The sequence below is a fragment of the Lepus europaeus genome, chromosome 4, assembly GCF_033115175.1.
Source record: "Lepus europaeus isolate LE1 chromosome 4, mLepTim1.pri, whole genome shotgun sequence".
Lineage (NCBI taxonomy): Eukaryota > Metazoa > Chordata > Mammalia > Lagomorpha > Leporidae > Lepus > Lepus europaeus.
The window spans coordinates 54974922-54988964 of record NC_084830.1 but is presented as its reverse complement, the minus strand read 5'-3'; the positions used below and the strand labels follow the sequence as shown (position 1 = coordinate 54988964).

General features: G+C 41.2%; 1 protein-coding gene across 1 annotated transcript in view; it reads right to left on the bottom strand.

The window, feature by feature from the left end:
• The window catches only part of MMP16 (matrix metallopeptidase 16), a 299337-nt gene extending 286362 nt beyond the window's left edge, over positions 1-12975 (bottom strand). The window contains exon 1 of the mRNA XM_062188289.1: positions 12578-12975. Within this exon, the coding sequence (XP_062044273.1) occupies positions 12578-12709 (132 nt within the window). The 5' untranslated portion in view covers positions 12710-12975. The remainder of the gene's footprint in view (positions 1-12577) is intronic.
• Between the last annotated feature and the right edge of the window lie 1068 nt (positions 12976-14043).

The window sequence follows — 14043 nt, the reverse complement described above, 5'->3', positions numbered from 1 at the left end:
TAGAGCAGAGGTGCTCAAAGTTTGGTCCAGGAACTTCTGGGTGCCCTAAATTCTTTCAGGGTTCTGCTATATCAAACTATGTTATGAAGACATTATTTGCCTTTTCACTCTCATTCATTTGCAATTAACAGCCAAATACACCAAAGGCCACATAATTCATAATATTGTAAGTGTGAATACAGAAGCAGAGAAGAGAATCCAGCATTATTTGCATTAAAGGTACTTAAAATGTAAGATAATTTGTTCTGTAAACTTTATTTTTCAAAAAAACATTGTTTACGATCATGTGTTGACCTGTTATTTATAAACAAATTTCTAACAGTTTTAAACACTTTCATCTTTGTCTAGTATTATATATACACATATATACACAGACATAACAACATAATAGAAGCCTTTTGAAGTTTTCACTTTCAGGAATATACAGGAGTCCCTAGCTTGAGGCCCACTACACATTATTTCCAACAAGCAATCTTTCATCCTTGCATATTCCCACTCTGCGTAAACCACCTGCTCTTCTATCTGTTTTAAAGATGTCTCTCCTTACTATTCACTTGAGCACGTTGATGAGGATATGCCTCAGGGTAGTTTCACTCAGGTTCTGTGTGCTTGAGATTCATTGAACTTCTTGGCCCTGAGTGTACATATTTTCCAAAAAATCAGGAAAAGCCTTTTTCTTCCTGATTCTCTTCCCTTTCCAAACTCAAGTTACATTTACAGTAGGCCATGTGCATTTGTCCATATCTCACTGGTGTTCTCTTGTTTGGCTTCCTATGTTTCTCTGTAGATTTCTTCTGTTGCTGCAACTGAAGTTTATTTACTATTTTGCTCTACAATAATGTCTAATCTGCTGTTAGTTTCAAATTCATTCTTTTCATATATTGTAGTTTTACCTCTGGAAGTTCAATTTGGATTTAAAATATCTTCCATGTGCCAATTTTTGAATATAAAAATATAATTATAACTGCTTTAATATTCTTGACTGCTAATTCTTAACACCTGTTAACATTGTTGGTATCAGTTTAAATATACAGAACATCTATCCATGCGTAGTTCTTTTCTGCTTCTTTATATGCTTGATAATTATTTTTTGTCTGGCTGCCAGACATGAATTTTATCTTATCGGGTGGTAGGTATTTTTTATATTCCAATAAATACTGAGCATTGGTGTGGAATGGAGGTCAGTCACTCAGAAACCATCTGATGCTTTCACGTGTGTCTTTCAAGATTTGTTCATCTGAACCAGTGTGTTCAGTCCACTGCTAACTATTTCCCACCACTGATGCAACAGGCTCACCCACTGCCCTATCAAGTACAAGGTTTTCAGTCTGGCTGGAAGACCTGGGCACTATCCCCAGCCTTTCATGAGCAGTAGGCCTTGTTATTCACTCTGATCCTTTCCCAGGCCCCTGGAGTGATTTCACAGGAAGACAGAGGTCAGATCTCATCAACATTCTTAAAGGGCCCCTCTGCAAACTTATGGTGCTTTCACTCTTATCAGTTTTCTCCTTTTCCAGTTTTCTGAGCTACAGACTCTAGCCACCTTGGCTTTACATACTCTCAGCTCCACTTCTTGCAAGGAGTCTTCCCAGTTCACCCTGAGCTCTACCTTTTGGATGTGATTGCTGGAAACTCCATCAAGGAGGTGAGCTGAGATAATCATCGGGTTCACTTCCTTTGCTTCCCCTCTTTCAGAGATAACTACTTCATTACTCAATGTCTAGTGACACAAAAATCACTGGGTCACATATTTTCTCCTTCTATTTTTTGATCATTTCAGGATGAGGGAAAAGCAAAATAAAGAAACTGCTGACTTCATCTTTGTCCAATATCTCTGAACTCTCTAATCTTACAACATTCCTTGAGTTGCATATCATCATCTCTATCCTACAAAGACACTTGGTCAGAAACTTGGCTCACGCAAAAACACAGAACTTGTAAGTGGCACAGCTAAGAGTTTAAGGCATTATTTTCAAAGCTCTTCAACAAAGCCTTTATGACACCTGGCCTCTAGAGAAGTTGGAAAGTAGCCAAGTGAACATGTAACACTGATAAATTCTGTAAAATCAGTTGGATTTTTACCTGCACCTAAACAACACCCCCAGAAGATTAATGATGGATTATAGGAGCCCTGAATGTTAAGGCCTGAAGACAATTCTTTACATGCACTGGACAAGCGCCCAGTTGGAGTTTCTATCCCCTCCACAGCAAAGGTATTAACCACACATCAGGCCTGTCAAACAATGAGGAGGTGCTTGCTAACTTCCAAAGGACCTGATCCACCTCTGGACTGTTCCAGTGCTGAGAAAATTCCCTTTGTATAACAACTAAACAGGCATTTTCACAATAATGAAAATAAATCTATTTCCTTGTAGCTTCTACTAAAGGAAATACATAAAACTAGGAAATGCCAGAACTAATAAAACGTGCCATTCAGTGGCCATATACAAACACATTCCTCCCCAGCAGGGCTGTGGAACATCAATTTTTCTGACTCAGATTTTCCATTACATTTTCTATAACACTATAACACTCAATTATCTTAATCTTAGACTGTAATCAAATCTTCCTGAATCCTCCAAAAATCACATTTAATAAGTTGTAATATGACAGTTAAAAAATAAGATATCATAATTGAATATTATATGTAACTAAATAATATTCAGGTTACCAATAGGTAGGCTACCAATTTTCTTCCAATTAAAAAATCATAATGGGTATTAAAGAGTAAGACTTTACTAAGTACCACATAATTAACCTTGATCAATCAAATCAACAACAAGCTATCTAGTTTTTATTAAAACTAAGATTACACTTTATGTTCGACACAGGGCTATCATTTTCATTATGCATATTAAGTGCTTTTAGTTTGGAATACAAAAGAGGATTTGTTTTCATCCCATCATTATTGGGAACCTGGAAGCTAACTTATTTTTTCTTTTTCTTTTCTTTCTTCTCTTTTTTTTTTTTTATCTCCGGTGCCTCAGCTCTGCCATCGGCCTGCTTACCTGGGATTCTAGGCTGTTGTACCTCGACACTACATAATAACATGGCTTGCCAACTGCCTAAACCTCTCTGTGACTCAGATCCCTTGTTTGTAAAAAGAGAAATAGTAGGCCGGCGCCGCAGCTCAATAGGCTAATCCTCGGCCTTGCGGCGCCAGCACACAGTGTTCTAGTCCCGGTTGCCCCTCTTCCAGGCCAACCCTCTGCTGTGGCCCGGGAGTGCAGTGGAGGATGGCCCAACTGCTTGAGCCCTGCACCCCATGGGAGACCAGGGTAAGCACCTAGCTCCTGCCTTCGGATCAGCATGGTGCGCCGGCCGCGGTGGCCATTGGAGAGTGAACCAACAGCAAAGGAAGACCTTTCTCACTGTCCACTCTGTCAAAAATAATTAAAAAAAAGAGAAATAGTAGGAATAACTCACAAGATTATATATGAGAATTAAGTGTGTTTACATGAAACATGTAGATACTAACAGGCACATAGCAAGTGTTCAACCAATGTTTATTAATGTACTTTGTATCATTAAAATAAGGTATTTAAATGAACTCCAAGTATTACCATTTTACTGGTTATTTGGAGTTGTCCAGTTAGGGGGCAGTGCCAGAATCGACGTGTTCCTGTATTCCCATCATGGCAAGGAATGCAGGAACTGAGACACCTCCCTTTCCTTACGAAGGGGAGTGCCTGGCATTGTCTCAGTGCTGTCATTACAAACTGTACTATAGACAAGCAATAAAGGTCAAGCATTCATTATAGAAATGTTCAAAACAAGGAAAAGGCTACATAAAAAATTTGCTTGAGTCCCCCATAAAACAAGCATCTTTATGCAATCCTTCATACAGGAACAAAGTAGTAAGTTGTATGAGTAGAGTTGTTAGATTGGAAACATTCACACTGTGGGGCTGGCGCTGTGGCCTAGCGGGTAAAGCCACTGCCTGCAGTGCTGGCATCCCATATGGATTCCAGTTCAAGTCCCAGCAGCTCCACTTCTGATCCAGCTCCTTGCTAACATGCCTTGGGAAGCAGCAGAAGCCCACGTGGGAGACCTGGAGAAAGCTTAGCTCCGGCTGTTGTGGCCTCTGCCTCTCTGTAACTGCCTTTCGAATAAATAAATAAATCTTAAAAAAAAAAAGAAACATTCATACTTCCTAAAAGGATGTTACTTATTACTGTCAATGCTGTCGACATCTTAGAAGTCTGCTCTCTAGTTTATACAAGTCATTAAGTAGATGTTAGTTTCTATAAGCCGCATGAATCTATTCTACTTTATTCAAATAAAATAGAATAAGGAGTGGGGTAGAAATATGGTTCTCATAAAATGCTTCCCAAATCTAACTTTGGGTTTCTACAATATAACTGAGATGTGGGCTTCCTCAAGACGCCAACTAGAAGACACAAGTTGTGACCACGGGAAGGACAGGCTGGCAATTATTCAAAACAAAGAAGGAATGAATATACAGATAGCAGAAACCCAAATAGAAACCCAAAACAAATACAAGGATCTACTCGTTACAAACAAGAAACTATGAACACATGCTAGGAACTCAATTGTGAAAAGTCCCTATTAAAACAGCTGTACTGACATCACTCAGCAAACAAGGGCATCAGCTGGGTGCAGAGGCACAAGAGTGCATGCCACTGATATAACATCAGGTGCATACAATCAGGGGACATGAAAGGAAGTTAATAAAAGTATCCAGCCTGGGGCCGGCACTGTGGCTCACTTGGTTAATCCTCTGCCTGCAGCGCCGGCATCCCATATGGGTCCCAGGTCCTAGTCCCGGTTGCTCCTCTTCCAATCCAGATCTCTGCTGTGGCCCAGGAGGGCAGTGGAGAATGGCCCAGGTGCTTGGGCCCTGCACCGGTATGGGAGACCAGGAAGAAGCTCCTGGCTCCTGGCTCCGGATCAGTGTAGCTCCAGCCGTAGTGGCTATTTGGAAAGTGAACCAACAGAAGGAAGACCTTTCTCTCTGTCTCTCTCTCTCTCCCACTGTCTATAACTCTACCTGTCAAATAAATAAATAAATAATAAAAATAAATTTAAAAAGCATCCAGCCTGCCCTTCAAAAGAGTAGTTTATAGCCCCTCACTTAAGTGTAACTAAAACAAATAGTATAAATTTCCATTTCAGTGAGTAACTTATTGCGGTTTATTTGCTCGTTTGAATACAAACTTATTGCTTATCCTAATGCATTAGTGAGTACCTTTTTAATCCCCCTCTCTCCACCAGGAGTCATGTAAAAATCTGCTCAACTGGAAACATTTCTGAGGTTGCTATTTATAGAAACCACATTGTTTCACACTTTTGGGGATCATTTCTCACATACTTCTAAGAACAGGTAAAAATATTTTAAATTCTTCTTCCATTAAAAAGTATTTAGTCACTAAGTTCCTAGTAAACATTTTAAAATAGAATAACATTAGTTTCATGACCTTTCAAAATTGGATTTTTGCTACACATAATGTAAAAGGCATTGCCAAATTAAATTTATCCCACCTCTAATCTGAAAAACCACAGTTATTTCATTAGTCATGTTAGTTAAAATGGCAACACCAAAAGCACTGACAGCTGCAAAAATGTATACTTTCTGATTTACCCCACCACACGTAAAAGTAAGATAAATATAAAGCAGTCATGCAATATAACGTTTTTTTGTCACACTGTCATGCCCAGAACCTTTTTCCCCCTAGAAAAGTATTAATTTCCTTCTTAATCAAATATTTAACTATTGGCCCCAAGCAGTTCCTAGTAAACTCAGCTTACATCTTAAATTGTCATCGATTTTTCCAAGTTATCTGTGATTGGCTATGGTTCTTTTTAAGACATGATTGCACCAACTGTCTTTGATTTTAAACCAAATTCTTCCAAGCCATTGGAGTACTTAAACAGCTCAATGGCTCCCTCTAGCCACTTTTTATATATTGCATCCAGAGGTCATAATTAATCAAAGGTAGGGACTATGGTGGGAATACTTATACTTGGCTAAGCATCAGATACATGGCTCTTCAAATATTCGAGTGATCCAAACCCAAGAATGTCTCTTGCCAAACAGTCATGGTGAAACACCAAGACAAACGATATCCATTCTGAAAGCTAAATGACAGGAAGCAACAATCAAATATGGTTTCATAAATAATCTAAAGATTTAAAAATAGCTTTCCCAAGAAAACGTTAAGTATCACACATTTTATGCTTTTTTTTTTTAATTCATTTGACAGGTGGAGCTACAGACAGTGAGAGACACAGAGAAAGGTCTTCCTTCCGTTGGTTCACTCCTCAAATGGCCACTCGCCAATCCAAAGCCAGGAGCCAGGTGCTTCCTGCTGGTCCCCACATGCAGGTGCAGGGCCCACGCACTTGGGCCATCCTTCACAGCCCTTCTGGGGCCACATCAGGGAGCTGGACTGGAAGAGGAGCAACCTGGACTAGAACCCGGCACCCATATGGGATGCTGGCGCCGCAGGCGGAGAATTAACCAAGTGAGCCACAGCACCAGCCCCACATTTTATGCTTTGAGCATGGATTTTTGCATCATTCACATAAGTCATATATATATTTTAAGGTAAATGCAATTTGATTCTTCACTTTCAAAATGAAAGGTGTGATGGAAACCAAAATCAGTGTTCCAAGAGTAGGTGTCAAAATTATTTACTACAATGGGCAAATGGAACACACAGCATAAACACTTCATTTTACAATAAAGTTCGTTTGTATATATAGGCAGAGACATAGACTGAAAATAGCCCCCCAAAACACTCAATTAAAATACTCAGCATAATACTCAATTAAAACTCACATTTTGAACTTATTCCAACTTGCTTCCTGATGACTGATGTACCACTTGTAGATGATATATATTTTGTAAAATAACATTAAGATATCTGGATAAACATTACATTGTAATGTTTACTGCCTTGGCCAACAATTGATTTTTTTAAATTATATATCATTTACTGCCAGTGTTTTACTACTCAGGAGAAGGTTAGGATTATTTCCAAAATGAAGTACCCTTTGTCACTACAGTTGACAACATGTTAGCTGTAAGGTATACATTCTGTATTTTCTCAAGATACTCAGTTCAAGAAAAAAAAAAAAAAAAAAAAACCTAAACTCTCACTGTGATCTAGTTGCCTCCAAATTTACAAGGTAAATATTGTACTTCCCTCACCCCCTGCAATAAAAACAAGAGCTTACAAGCTAACTACTATAAAATTTCAAATTTAGGGGTGGCCATTTAGCCTAGTGTTTAGGATACCAGATAAGAAGCCAGTGTACCTTATAGTAGTATCCAGGTTCAATGCCCAGTACCAGTTCCTATTCCATCTTCCTGTTAATGCAAATGCTAGGAGGCAGTAGTGATGGCCCAGGTGATTGGATTCCTGCCATCCAAGTGGGACACCTGGACTGGGTTCCCAGCTCCCAGCCTAGCCACAGACATTGTGGGTATCTGGGAGTGAACTTGGCGATGGGGAGGGGGGAGCAGATGCATGCTCGCTTATTCCCTCTCTCCCTTTTTCTCTCTCTCTCAAATAAAATCTTTTTCTTCACATTTTAATTCAGAAATGGCTTCAATAAGATTAATTGAATTCCTACTTTTGTAGATGAAGGCACTGAAAAAAATTACTTGCCCAAGTTCAAAGCCATGCAAGCTCCAGAGTTCACAATCTTTGAATTCAGTCCCAGTAGTCCATTATACTACATTGCGATTTCCAATATTACATGGACATACTTTTTGTGTCTTTTCCTTAAATTATTTTGTCAATATAGAGAACACTCATTTTCTGCCCACTCTTATCCCATCCCTTTCATTGTTTAAAGGATTTTTTATGTTCTGATGTTGGAGTATAACACAGAGCTGGCCTGAGTTATATATTGAACTGCCTCTACTATGGCATTGAAACACTTAGGCTTGAACCAATTAAAACAAACATGATTACAGACTGATAAAGCCTATTTATTTTCTATGGTATTAGGGAAAAAAATGAACAGATTTCACAAACCCAGTCTTGTTAAACAAGGTGTGAGCCGAACTTGACATTCTATGATAGTAACAGATGACAAGACAAAATGTGAAAATCATATTTCTGAAATAAACTCTCTAAGAGAAACCCACAGGAAGAAAGTGTACTGGATGCTAATTGGTTGATTTTCAGTACACAACATTTTTTTTAATGGAAAGGTATTAAATAAGGTCTTCCTGGACTAGCTGGTATGTCTTAAAAATTTATTATGACAATAACAATAAATAACATGAATAGGAAAAAGTAGAAACTAACTTCAGGTGAAAAAGTTGCTATTGAAACCAACTTTATCTTACAAAATAGGAGAAAGAGAATGAACCCAGCTGTTCAGAGGGATGGACCTGGACTGTTTTTCGTGGGTTTCTCAAGGGAACAGTAGGAACAAACATACCTTGCTGACATGTTGACCTGCAAAGGGCATGAATAGCCCAGATGTGAGGAAACCTGCCCAGGCAACACTGAACAGAGAAAGGTAAGGACAAGATAGAACCAGCCTCTGGTCTCCTTGGCATCATTTTCAGCCCTTATACACAGTTCAAATGGCCAGTAAATCAGACAAGTCTTGCTAAGACTGCAAACTTGAAGATTACAAACTTTTATGAATTAATCACATAGGCCTTGCTGACCAGTCAGAAACAGCTTGGAGAAGCCAGGCGTGCCCCTGGGTCAAGGAGGCATGGTGTCATCATTGTCATATGAGCAAATAAATGATTACATCCTGATTATTTAAGTAAACACAGAATGTGAGGTTAAAAAATGTCATAGTACACTTTAAAATCATGACAAGTTTACATGTGGTACAAAGCCACTCAATGCTAACTCTGACTTTTTGCGTATGTTCAGACATTTTCCAAAAGGTGAATGCATCTTAAATCAGTGAAATACACTGCAAGAAAAAATTAGGAAATGATTACATCTCTATTTCATAATATTTGTCACAGAATAGCCCTTTGAAATACAGAACCACTCTTCTTTAAATCTGGAACAACAAAATAAATTTCACTTCATAAACATTTGTGTCAGAATAATCACATTCTTATGTTTTGACATATGCATTTTTAAGATTTCTACACATTTTTCTATTGTTAATTGCTTTAAAATTTTTCCTCACTGGAAATGTGTGCTATGTTTTATTTATTAATTGTTAAATATTAGTGTATTAACATCTGACAATTATAAAAGTTGGTGAGTTATTACTAAATGACACATTAGTGTTACCTGCAGTGTACAAATAAAGAAAAGAAATAAAAAAAAAGAAATATGATTATGAAAAGCCCCATCGCAAGGTAACTAGTTTAGGGGAAAATGATTTTTCAGAGAGCAGAGATAAAAACATAATTCTTCGTTAATCATTTGGATTCCTCTGACCAATGAACACCTCTGATTCAGGATGCTGCCCAATGAAAACAGTTTTTGACTTCCAGTTAATAGTAACAGCATGAGTCCTTCACATGATGCTATTACACACTAACAGACTCATTTCCAAAACCAGAATCCAGCAGTACACAAAACAATCTTTATTTAAGTAAGTGTATTCTGAAAATGTAACTTTAAAAATGGTTCCACCTGAAATGTAAGTAGAAAAGATGAATTGAATCTCTTCCATAGTACTACTCTGGTAGCATCTAACCCTTTCTTAGCTGAAGAGGTGCTCCACTTCAGTTCTTACATAACAAGACAAAACAAACAGAAAACAAATGCTCACTTTCTCTGTAACTGGCTTTCATCAGCACATTAAAAAGTAGCTCACATTCTGATCATTAAAAATTATAAATGCTTTTACTCTTAAAAATCAGACAAGAAAGAGTTAACACAAACACTTGTAATATAACCATTCCTGGGGCAAGGGGGTTGGGGAGTGAGGGATACAGGATTTTGAACCTACATCATAAAGATGAAACGTATGAGGATACCACAAATCATTAAGTTCAGAGATGAATAAAGCATTATAATCTTTATCAGCCCAACAGCATCTCTCTTAAGCTTTGTTCCAAGTATAATAACTTGATTGCTTACTAGGAAAAAAAATATGACCCCTCTGAGCTTCATGCATGATTGATACCATTACTGCTTATTTTAAGATTGTCCTTGAGAATCAATCAAATAAAGCATCCCTAGTGTGTATATAGTGCAATCAAGAATGAGGCACAAAGCATAAGCAGCTTTCTGGAGAGAAAGTGATAGACTATTCTTCCCATTAGAGTTACCTACTAACAAGAAACATCTAATAATACTGATTCAGGCAGAAATTAATGTCAGAAAACACCCTGTCATCCTAGGATCTTTATAGTATTTTGAGTTTACTAGGAGCTCCTCTTATAATTTCAACAAAAAATAAGGGTTCTCAGTACATATAAAAAGGCTTATAAACCCAACCAAATGCTCAATAGCTTTAAAAAATTACTGGGGAATCATACAAACTACGAAACCTAATATACGATAACTCATTAGAAAATTCCCATTTTATCAGGCAAGGTTTTTGAGGACTCAGATGGCCAATGGCTCTCCATCTGTCAGTAGACTGAAATCTTTGCAATAAATATGGATGGAACAATTTACATACTCTAAAAATAGAAAAGTAACTCCTTTTCAATGAACCACTTTTTAGCAAACATCTTAAGGCAGAAAGAAAGAGATCACTGAAACCCAAAACTGATCCACTGTTCTTTAAAAAAAAAATGTAACTTTTTTCTTGCATAGTAATATCTCATTAAACTAAGGGGCTCCCCCCCCCAATATAAAATGCAATATATTTTATGTTTAATCTCAGAAAAGAAACCTAATGATCATCAAAATATTGATGCTAATCCACTCTCAGAAAGCAAATCTGACTTTCCCAAAGCAAACAGCCGTCAATCTAGGCTCTCCCTGTCCTCTCATGGTGAACAAGGTAGAATCTGGTATTTAACTTTTAACTACCTCGCCCCCCCCCCAGCACCACTCAAGCAATAGGTTCCTCTGCCTGTAACATTATATAAATAACAGCTTGCCACTTTCATTCCTACAGTCAATGAACTAATGACTTCTTCATTTTAAGTGAAATTATCTCTTGACTTAAATGTTAGGTACAAAAATCCATCTGTGGTGTGTAATTTCCAAGTTTCAAAATTTGCAATCAAGGGAAGTCAGGACATCCCCTTTCCACTTCTCTTTTCATGCAGAAAAAAACATAGTTGTATTCTTCAAAGGGTTAAATAATTCTGGGTTTCTTATTGGGGTGTGCGTGTGTGTGTGCCATACATTCCTAGTTAACCTTTGTAAACTTCTTTAACTCTTTTGAAAATGGTCCTTCCATTTTTTGAACCAACCATCATTAATTATGTGGAATCCTGAAAAAAGGGTTTACATAAATAGTTAACAGTCAGTATATACCTTCACACCTGGTATTTATTATGCACACTTTGTATATAAGTCAGTTACATGAAGCATGTTCAAACACCCAACGTGCAACAGGTCCTGCTATTGTATAAATGCACTCTCCCCAAAATGACAGTACCAACAATATAAGGGGAAAACACCCACATTATTCCTTAGTGACTTAATCACAATTCCTCCGAGCTGTCACAGCATAGGAGACCTAATCGAAAGGAGTAAATTTCCCCAAGGCTTTCTTACTGCCTTTCTAGCCCACCGTCTATGTGATACACTTGTGCTGCAGCTCAGGTGTGGACCCACTTGCACTGATTGATAGCACATGACTGGCTTTGAGTGCTGAGTGGAAGGCAGGAGGAGTACTTTGGCAGAGGTCTGACAAGTCCTTATCCTCAAGTTCCCTTTTGCTTTGTGCCGTCTGTTTCCAAAGCTATCAAAGTAAAGCCAACGCCAGTCTAAAATCTCTCCGTCTGGCCCCAAGAGTGTGAAATCAAATTAAAAACACACCTCAGAACTATCACATTGAGCCACGTTTATTCTCAATTGGCGGGGAAGGGGGAGAGAAGACACTTGAAAGAGATGGATTTCAGGTCCTCGGTGTGGCCAGATCTGGTTACAGCCTATTAAGTTATGTCTAAATGAGAAAGAGGCTCGGTCTCCTCAAGTGTTTTATATCAAAGTACTGTTATTAAACATATCAAGTATTCCCACGCTCTCCTCTAGATTCTTTGATTTTAACCTCCTTTGTTAGACACCAACCACCGGCACAAAGATTTCAGGAACAATACCAAGGCAGCACAGGATGCCAAGCAATTAATGCTGTCTCTCCCAATCTGTTTATCCATCATCATAAACTGAGGCTGCCTCTGAAGCCACACGTATGCTGCATGGAGGACTTCGCCTCGCGCCCGCCCGGGAGCGAAGCATGGGTCGGCTACAATTGTGTCTGAGCGCGCAGCACCGTGCTTTGTGCCGCTGGGGATAACGGATCCTCGGTCTCCTGCGCATCCATCACCTAACACACACGGAAACTCAACAAGGGTTTTGGCGGCTAGGAGGCAAACAATGTGCTCAGCCCTCTCCAGGCTGCTTCGAGCCCCAAGGATCCGACGAGTGAACGCAAGGTTTCAGGGAGCAGCCCAGGCAGGGGGAGAGGAAGAAAGCCCTTGTACTCTTACCTCCACATTGAAATACTGCTCCGTTCCGCAGACTGTAGCACATAAAATCCAAAGCAAGGTTTGCAAGAAAAACACCCCCGAATGATGCACGAAATCCAACCGTCTTCCAGTGCTGAATGTGAGTAAGATCATAGTGAACTGTGCTTCAATGGATGGACGAGCTCCCCTTCGTTTTCTCCCTCTTTCCCTCTCCCTCCCTCCCTCGTTTCCTTTCAAAAAAAAGTCCTCCGGGTGGGTAAGGAGCCTGCAGGTTCACCCACAGCCGGGCACGGGGAGGAGATGGGGCCCCGCGCTCGGCAGCCCCGGAGAAGCAGCGGCGGAGGCAGGGTCAGCAGCAGCCTGCGTTCACCATCGTCGGGGGTCCGTCACCAGGAACGTGGAGCCCAAGTTCACCGGCGGTTCCGACTCCGAGCGCCGAGTCGCAGCCGCAGCCGCCTCCAACCCGTGCGTCCTCCGCCTCCGCCTCCACCGCCTACTCCCCCTCCACCGCCGCCGCCGCCGCCGCCGCCGCCGCCCCCAGCTGCTGCGGGAAGGGCCTCCGCCGCTCCTCGCTCTCGCTTCTGCTTCTCCTTCCCTCCTCGCCTCGCTCCCCTCCAGAAAGATCATCCGTAATCTACATAACTCCTCCTTCCCGGGGTCTGCCTGGCTCTCGGGGCCCTCGGTGCGCGCGCGCACACGCACACGGACGCGCGCGCGCGGACACACGGACACACACACACACTCTCACACACACACACAACACACGCGCGCGCGCTTCTTAAAGGAGACGGCCGGTAAAGGCTTCTCAGCTAATGTATGGCGAACTGGAGGCATCCAGCCCGCGAGAAGGGCCCTGGTGTGAGACAAGCTCCTTTAACAGTATCACCCAAGGCAGCACCCGGGAACCTGGGCGGCTCCATCCTTTCGTCTTCCTCCACCACCACCCCCAACACACTCCCAGCTTCTAGAAACCAGCGCGCCCCTCCCCAGCCGGGGACTGGGTGGGGCTCGGGATGTGGACCCTGGTGGGGCCCAGGGATCGGCCCAGGCCTGGTCTTTCAGAACGGAGCAGCTCCGGAGGATTGGGGAGCAAGGAGTCAGAGGAGCGCCCGTCCCCAGGTGCTGCTTGAGGGCCTGGGGTCAGTGGCCAGGGCTGCCCAAGTTGGGGAAGCCAAGAGTACGAAACTTTGTTGGGGTCCGAGGAGCCTTGAATTCCCTCTACCAGCGCTCCACGCCATCTCCCAAGACCGGGAAGAAGGCTCAGGACTCGGGGGCTGGGGTGGAAGCCAAATTCCAAAGCGGGATCCAAAAGCTCACTTTGCAAAGGAACGGTGGCTGCACGTATACACGGAGTCCGGGAGAGGTGGTCGCGGGTGTTAGCCAAACATCCCTCCGGAGAGGCGGGCGCGGCTGCTGGGAAGAACCCCGCTGCGGGAGCCGGGGCAGGGACTGGGGAAAGGCGAGCACAGCAGCTGGCCAGGGCGGGA